The sequence below is a fragment of the Micropterus dolomieu genome, linkage group LG10 (genome assembly GCF_021292245.1).
Source record: "Micropterus dolomieu isolate WLL.071019.BEF.003 ecotype Adirondacks linkage group LG10, ASM2129224v1, whole genome shotgun sequence".
In the NCBI taxonomy this organism is placed as follows: Eukaryota; Metazoa; Chordata; class Actinopteri; order Centrarchiformes; family Centrarchidae; genus Micropterus; species Micropterus dolomieu.
Window position 1 is genome coordinate 19,558,163 of NC_060159.1, and position 8,750 is coordinate 19,566,912.

General features: G+C 40.2%; 1 protein-coding gene across 2 annotated transcripts; it reads right to left on the minus strand.

Moving 5' to 3' along the window:
- Nucleotides 1-5,038: 5,038 nt before the first annotated feature.
- On the minus strand, nucleotides 5,039-8,241 carry rdh14b (retinol dehydrogenase 14b). 2 transcript variants are annotated; one of them, XM_046060678.1, is made up of 3 exons: nucleotides 8,104-8,241; nucleotides 7,572-7,847; nucleotides 5,039-6,075 (listed from the first exon to the last, which is right to left on the minus strand). In XM_046060678.1, the coding sequence occupies exons 2-3, from the start codon at nucleotides 7,839-7,841 to the stop codon at nucleotides 5,458-5,460; spliced, it is 888 nt and encodes a 295-aa protein (XP_045916634.1). In that variant the 5' UTR covers nucleotides 7,842-7,847; nucleotides 8,104-8,241; the 3' UTR covers nucleotides 5,039-5,457. The 2 variants fall into 2 exon arrangements, with proteins under 2 accessions (XP_045916634.1, XP_045916633.1); XM_046060677.1 differs by lacking the exon at nucleotides 8,104-8,241 and having other exon boundaries at nucleotides 7,572-8,046.
- Nucleotides 8,242-8,750: the final 509 nt, after the last annotated feature.

The following is an 8,750-nucleotide window of genomic DNA, read 5'->3' on the forward strand; positions in this document are numbered from 1 at the left end:
TTTTTAAACGCGGTTGCACAACTGCATGTTTGAAAGCAGCTGGAACACACCCTGAGCTGAGAGATGTATTAACCAAGGCGACAATGCTTGATCCAACAGTGTTAAAAACATCTTTCAAAAAGCGTGCAGGAATACTGTCAAGGGGGCAGTTTGCAGGACGTAGTTGCTTGACTATGTCAGAAAGAAGGGGGAATGTAACTGGCTCAAACTGCAGGAAGACAGCTGGGCTGACAGGGGGGACAGAGGGGTCACTGGTAAATGTAGTGGGTGAAAAGCTAAGACCGGCAATTTTGTCTATAAAATATTTCAGGAAGTTTTCACATAAAATTGTAGATGGCACAACACAGTCTGATTTGCGAGGGTTAACAAGAGAGTTAAAGACATTGAAAAGAACCTCAGGCCTCTGGCTGTTATTTGCTACTACATGGGATAAAAATTTAGTTTTAGCAGATTTTACTGCTCTCTGGTATTTAGATGTATCCCGCAATATTTCAAATGAGACTTGAAGTTTGTCCTTTTTCCACTTTCTCTCAGCTGTTCTACAGGCATGTCTGAGAGAGCGGGTAGTGTCATTCAGCCAAGGCTCTGAAAGTGGTTTAGAGCGTTTTTCCCTCAGTGGAGCAACACAGTCCAATATCTCAGTGCAAGTACAATCAAATTGGTAGCTGAGATCCTCAACAATGAGGTTGCAGCCATCGAGATTGTACAACAATGAGTTTTTAAAGGCAGCAGAAAACTGTGAGGCAGTTAAAGGGTTAATTGCACGCACATTGCGTACCGGAGCACAGGTAGAAATCTCCAAACAGGGGAGAGCCACAGTAAATAAGACAGGTAGATGGTCTGAAATGCATGTGTAACATATTTCACTTATGGTTACACATAAACCATTCGACAGCACAAGATCCAGAATATGTTCTTTTTCATGAGTCGGGACGGTGACGGACTGCGTGAGATTAAAAGAGTCAATAAGATTAAGAAAATCTTTAGCCAGAGGTTTGGATTCACAGCACACATGTATGTTAAAATCACCATCTTTGTATCTTTGTAAAGAGAGAAAATGAGAGAAAATGACAGGATAGTTGTCGCTAACCTGCCTGTCAGCTCGATTGCTCCGTTTTAGTTACCATAAAGGCTTAAATACGTGTACACTCCAAATGTAGGTAGCTAGCTTAATCGCCTTCTCAGAAACGAGTGACAGAAACACTCAAAGCGATCGTTTGTGGCCTTTTCTAAGAAGTCAGCAGTGTCTGCAAATGGCGAATTTTGCCTCTTTCTCGGACACTTTAACATGCTTCCACACTACCGACATGTCACCTTAATTGTTCTGACTACATTTTTATATTCATTTTTATATTTTTATATTCAGCATTATAGCAAATAGTTAGTCAGTTTAGTTTCATTTTTCCTGTATTTATATTGTGTATTTTATTTCACATTGTAATTGCATATCTCCTTTCACTCCTTGCAGAGGTAAGAGATTTACATGAGATTGAATTCATCCACGGGAGGGAGTCACAGTGCAGTCGAGTCTCACTGATCTGCATCGTCAACCTCATTGTTCCGTCTCCCCCAGACACAGCAGAAAGCATTTACACTTCAAACGCATCAACAGAGGGTAAACTAGATTGACAGCTACACCCCGCACCTCTATTATTTTTTATACACTGCAAAATACATGCTAAAGTATGCGTAAATGTAGCATTCAGGTACAATAGCTGAACCAGAAATGGTTACGCTCAGAGGTTTTGCACAGCACAAGCAATACAATGACGTCAAAATGGAGAAAAATGTGACAACTCAACTTGGCTTTGATGAATGCAAAGAGGAGATGAGTTCTTTCCCTTTGATCTTGGGGTGGGTTGGTGGGTGGGGGTGTGTGTGTATGTGTGAATCTTGGTCAGGTCACTGGTGTAAAGAAAGACGTGGAGCAAGGTGCTATCTAGGTTTTATATTCATAAACACAGACTGATCAAGCTTGTTGGATACAGCAAATTTTGGTAATAATTTTGAAGTTTGTTTGCACTGAAATGTGTTTTCAATTTCCATCACTGCTGAGTTGAAAGTAGTTTTATCATGAAAATCTACGATTGAGCACCACGTGCGCCCTCTTAGCATGTCTCCCCATCTTCTTGAATGTCTTTTTAGAAAGCCAAAAAGTTCAAGTAGCCTAGATGTTCTCTTAGTTTAAATACATGTTTGCACATGTTTAGTTGACGAACTTTGAAGGGGCACAATTGACCCTTCGCTAAGCCACCCCCCGAATACACAGCTGGCCAATCACAGCACAGTCTAGGACTCGCTATAACTGAGTTCCGAAACTTTTACGGCTGCGCTCCATTGACTCTTATGCAAAAAGAGTCGTTTTCTAGCTTTTTTTTGGCTGTATTTTTCTAAAATATGGTCAAACGCTGTTCCTGGGGCACTTGTAATAGTTACAGTTGCTACCCAGAGAGGTTGATGGGAGAAGTACGATTTATTCTCTTTCTAAAACCTAAAATAAGTCCAGAAAAATGTCGGTTGTGGATTGTTCCTAATGTGATGTTAGTTAGCTGACGCTAGCTAACAGGAACAGTTTTGAGCCTTAATATCGTTGTCTTTTGTCTCAATCGTCGGGGGATGCGGTGGTTCACTTGTACTGTGTGATTGGTAGGCTTTAGTTTCTATCTTTCATTCTTTTCACGTCAATTTGAGTCAGTTCGACAGCCTGAATACAACCTTCAAATGTATAATGCAACTGCAAAACTGTCTTTCTGAGATCGCTTTTTCCAACAAATTTGACAATATTTCGCCAGGGAGTGCAGTAATAGACAGTGGCAGTGCTGGCAGTTTGTCGGACTTAGCAACAGTAACTTAGGGGGGCGGGGCTTAGCAAAGGGTCAACTGCCCACAAGGATTACATTGCAGCCCTGCCTCACTGCTACCGACTGCAGCGCGCTCGCTGAATACTGGACCAATTAAAAATAATTTTCGTCCCAATTGGGAAAAAGGTCCAGGTTGAAAATACAGAAATGAGCCTTTAAGTAACCCGGTTACAGCTTTCTCCAGTAAGCAGATTACCAAAAAACATTTTACGCTGATTTTCCCAGTTACATTTCTCCAGGAGAACACCAATTTCTTGGCAATGTACAAGGGTAACAGGATTTTTAAAATTGCCTTTTTAAATGTACACAAGTGCATCACGCGCACTTTAGTCAGAGAAAGTTACTGCAGAGCATGTAGATGAAAGGAGAGAGAACTTCACATAGGACTGGCCAATAAAACAATAATTATTGCAATATAGTTTTCATCAATAACAATATAACAAATGTTACATAAATGTTTGATTTAATTAATTTGAATCACGAACAAATTAGCACTTAATTTTTCTATTAATATATTTATTTTGTTGAGAAAAAGGGACTGAAAAATGATTTTACTTATTTTCACTCATGCATATTTGTTGAAAAAACATTTTATCGTAATTGTTTTCAGTGTTCTACCTCATAATTGAAGTGCAGGCATGCAAACTGAACAGGGGTAAAAAAGGTGAGAAGGACACACAAACAGAGAAACACACAGAGACAGTATAAGAGCAGTCTGTTTAAGCTTTCATGTTGTATGGATAGAAAGTGCAATTGTCTAATGCAGCCAGAGAAATATAACAACGTGCAAGGGCGTCACATTGGGGTGTGACAATACCCTTAGCTCACGAGAAGAGATGATACACGATATTGGTGAGAACAGTATTTTAACACTACTGTATAGAAATCATTAATGCTGAAATATATGAGTTGGGGGGGGGGGGGGGGGGGGGGGGAGTCCTCTCCCAGAACATTTTGAGCATTAAACACTTAATTTCCTGCATTCCGGTGACATTTTCTGCACCAATATCTTAATTTCCAGCATTTTCTGGTGGAAATGTTTTTATTTATATAAAGGGAAACAAAAAATTTAGGTGACAATTCAAAATCTAAAAATATAAGAGAATTGAAAACTTGGCCAAACAGAGAACTGTGTCAATAAATTGGTAAAGTTACTGACTGGTGCATGCTTTGAGGTCATTTTATAATCAGTAGCTTTTCTTTTTTTTAGCTTGTGATAAATGAATAAATTATGTCAAATTAACCTTTCTCAAAGCATTTCATTTGTTACTTAACATTTCTTATTGAAAGCTATTGAGAACATTTTTAACAAATGCTTTCAAAAAGTGATGGTGACAAAATCAGCCATTTCAAAAAGGGGATGGGGATATGACCCCAGTGTCCCCAGTGTAAACAACACCAATGAGGACACCTCTATATCCTGTTGACGTTAGCTTATCTTACATGTAGCCTACTGTTACGGTGACCAGATAAGAACTACAACGATCAGTATTTAATAGGCTAAACCGGAAAGGGATCGGGACAACTGCTCGTAATTTGGGACAGTCACGGATTTTTCGTGACGTCTGGTCACCCTACCTACTGTGCTGCCTCATGGTCTCCATAAATGAACAATTAGCTTAGACAATATTATTGGTTAATAAAAGCTGGGCAAAGTTATAAAATTGGCAACATTACTGTATGGGCCAGGTAAGTTAATATTGTAAGCTAGCTAACTTCTGTCTTATATCAGACTTACAGTTCGTTCACTAGATCAACAGTAACGTCCTCACGTGTTCAGCTGACTCATCCGCGGTGTAGGGGACTTCAATAATCCCGCCCTACTCTGACTCTGATTGGCTGTCAAGTTTATCCATTAGGAGTGAAGATTGGTTAGGCACATGCAGCTGTAAAGTTGCAAAGCTCATGCCAGAGTAGACTCGGTTGCTAACCGACCGACGAAACGACGCCCCCACCCCCCAATATTTTCTCATCGGATCTGCACAAATCATGTAGGTGACCCATTTTGGTTTCATAACAGCAAATTTCGCCTAAAAGGTGAGCTTGCTTACCTGGAAGTGATCCACTGTCACTGTTTGATAGTATTTGTCATTTTCTGATCATTAAAATAGTTTAAAACCACAATTAACCATCTGGTTTCTTCAACTTTCGCTCATGAACAAAAATCTGCTTTAAACTTAGAAATAATGAGTTGACTTTATTGTGATAATTATGGACAGAATGAGATGACATTTTTTATCGTGATGCCATTTTTGGCCATACCGCCCAGCCCTAACTTCACATGGTGATGCATCTTCATTTGAACGCTCACTTTTAAGGGGAACATTTGTTTATTCAAAGCTTTATACATTCTCTGATCAACCCACTGCAAAGTACACTCCGCCCTCTTGCTCAAGGGCACTTAATTTACACACTTCTTTGGCACAGTATGTCATTTCATTAATTATTACAGGTGGCAATCAGTCTTTTCATGAGCACTCTCTCGCAAAATGTGAGTGAGAGTCTGTGGGGTGATGTCTAGAGTGTGCTAGAGATTAAGTATTTTGTCCAAGAACACTTAAGCCCCTCCAGTACTGTCCTCAGAACAGGACTCTGCTCAGTCAGCAAGCCCAACCATCCTCCTGCTTATGTCCCACAGTTTCTTGGCTGCCCGGTCGTCTGTAGCGTTGGCCATCAGCTCCTCCTCCTCACAGTTAGCGAAACACTTCCCCGACACTCCCTCCACCTCAGGGGAGCAGGCCAGATAAAGAGGAGTCTGGGCCCCCTCCAATGGGCTCTTGAAAAAGACTAGCGAAGCGAGGGAGAACAGCGGCTTTGCCAGGAGAGGGATTTCAACATGCCTGCCTAGTTTGGTCCTGACGATGCCCGGGGTGAGAGCATTGACTGTGACCCCCGTTCCCTCAAGCTGGTGAGCCAGCTCGAGTGTAAACAGCAGGTTGGCCAACTTGCTCTGACTGTAGCAGAAGGACTTGTCATACTTTTTTTCACTGTTCAGGTCATCAAAGTTGATTTGGCCGTACTTGTATAGCTTAGATGAAACCACAACGATGCGGCTGGGAGCCGAGGTCTTCAGGAGGTCCAGCAGGAGGTGAGTGAGGAGGAAGTGACCCAGGTGATTCACACCAAGCTGCATCTCAAAACCATCCTCTGTCTTTGCGTAGGGACACTGGTAGACGCCTGCGTTGTTAATGAGCACATCAATCTTGGATTCCTCCTAAAAGGTCAGAAAAATTTTATTATTAAGCTTATTAACACACTCACACGAATGACTAAAATACTTTTAGGAAAGAAAGGGATTTTAGAATTTTCTTTGTTCAATCTAAAGCTACTTTAAGTAAAATACTGTATATGAATATAAGTAAGATATGAGGTTTAAGTAAATTTTAAATTGTTTGTGGTTTTATTTTTTCTTAGTGATCACTGTAATTAGCCACCTATAGCAGACAATATATTCTACATTTGTCTTACAAGTGATTCTAGCGCTGTCAGTGTGTTATGAACATATACCGCCTTAACTGACAGACATTTACCATGTTTTCAGGACATTGCCATTTATTAGAAACACAAATCTTATATTGAACACCCTGAGACACCCAGTGGTGATGAGAGGTAAATGTCATGGTGAAGAAAAGACAAGCTGACGTTACCAAGAGAAATATCATATTTTACAGAAATACTGCACTTGTACTCTTTCAGTACTGCGACTTACAATATCATAAGGGATATAGTAATTAGGAAGAAAAGGGTCTTGCAATGTCCTGCTCTACAGTATGTTAAAAAAACAAAGTATGTGATCAAGCATTAACACAGAGATGGCTTCAACAGTGAGGCAAATTAAAAACTCCCATTTATATATTGAACCGCAATAAACAGTCAGTTAAATTATTTCTCATTTCATGTTATTATTTTAACAAGTTAAGTACTACAATCAAGGGTGCATGAATGTGACATAAGAAGGTATATGAAATAATATGCTTAACATATTTCTCATGGAAAGAGCTCTACACTAACAAATTTATCGAGAGTAAAGCTGCAATGATTAGTCTAGTCCATTCATAGATTAGTTGATCGACTGAAAATGAAACTAATCAACTATTTTGATACATTGATTAATTGTTTAGGTAATTTTTCAAGCAAAATGGCAAAATATTTGATAGTTCCAGGCTCTTAAATGTAAGAATTTGCAGCTTTTCTTGGGTTCTTATATTAAGTCAATAAAATATTTGGGGATTTTTTACTTTTTGTTGGCACAAAACAAGACATGTGAACGTGTTACATTGGGCTTTAGGAAAGTGTGGTTAGCATTTGTCACTGTTGTGATTTTTTATACACCAAATTGATCAACAGAGTAAATAATTGGCAGAATAATAATTAATGATAAAAAATAATCTGATTTATTCGGACTGAAAACTGAAAATTGATTACTTGTTGCAACAACAACAAAAAAAGGTTCCCATATCAACATTCTGCCAGCAGAAGATTTATAGCTACACATGCTGTCAGATTTTGTAATCCTGGCTATAGACTAAAGAGGTCTGGTAACAGTAGGTTGAAGGACTGCGTTCAGCACCACGGACAGTCCCCTTGCTGCTAAAGGACCTGTAACGCTCTCCTTTGTATTGGACATGACAATAGATGGAATAAACTAGACTGCAGTCATTTAAAAGGATAAAGGACAACGTAGCTAGTAGGCCTAAGTAAACATCTTACCTCATGAATTTCCTCACAGAATTGTCGGACTGATTTGAGAGAAGCGAGGTCCAGGTGTTTGATGACCACCTCCCCCTGCTCTGGTCCCGCTTGGTCCTTGATGTCCTTAGCCGCCTCCTCGGCGCTCCGCTGGTCCCGACAGGCCATGATGACCCGGGCATGGAGCTTCAGCAGCTCCCCGGCCAGGGCCTTCCCTATCCCGCAGTTAGCCCCGGTCACGATGACAGTCTTTCCTCGCATGGTGTCGGCGGGATACTGGAGCAGCTTCATGGGTTTCTGTTGAGGGAACAAACGGCGCACAAGGAGCAGTACCCCACCACCAACAACAGCAGCAATTAGCACCGCAGTGTACATGAAAGCGAGAACCCGTGACAGGTAGAAGACAAGACCTTTGTAGCACGGTTTATTATGTGTCCAAGTTATAAAACTGCCCCGGAAATACTTTCTACGCAAATATATCGAGTTAACAACAATAGATATTGTGGTTATTATATATTATAACATTTGTAATATTTATAACAAACATATTTACGTTGATGAAACAAGTGGAGTGAAAGTAAATCACTCAACTAACAAACGATAAACGGTCGCAGCAATGTAGCTAATGCTAGCAGGCTAACTCAGCTAGCAACGTAGCTACAGGCTCGGGTTTTCATTGAACTACTTCCGGGGTATTTTCGTAACCGAACTAAATGTAGCGTTACACCTGTTTCTGCTAATTGAAGCCATAAAAATACATACTTTTCATTTTTAAAGGGTTGGGCTAGTGGTCATATAAATAGTTGGCTACTTTTTAAAACTACTATAATTATTTTTCTCGCCCGAAATATTGTATTTTCATAGCCAGCCTAGTTTACCCCTTTCCATTAACCACTAGGTGGAGTTATGAACACAAAAGTGGGTCGGATATTTTGCTCACAACAAGAGGCTTGTTTCCAGGTCTGTCTGTCTGTCAGTTGGTGAAGGAGAAGTGAGAGCACAAAACTCACTATTTTGTCTCCTTTGGTTACCCACAAGGCAAGCCAATAAAAGTGGGTATATCACCCATATGGATTATTGATAAAGTCAGAAAATGTGCTCATTGACGTTGTATGAAGTTGTTTTTGAGCATTTAGGCTACAGTAAGGCCGGTAGTAGAGAAGCCCTTAAGTAAAACTGCTAACTTGAAGAGGCAGGGCA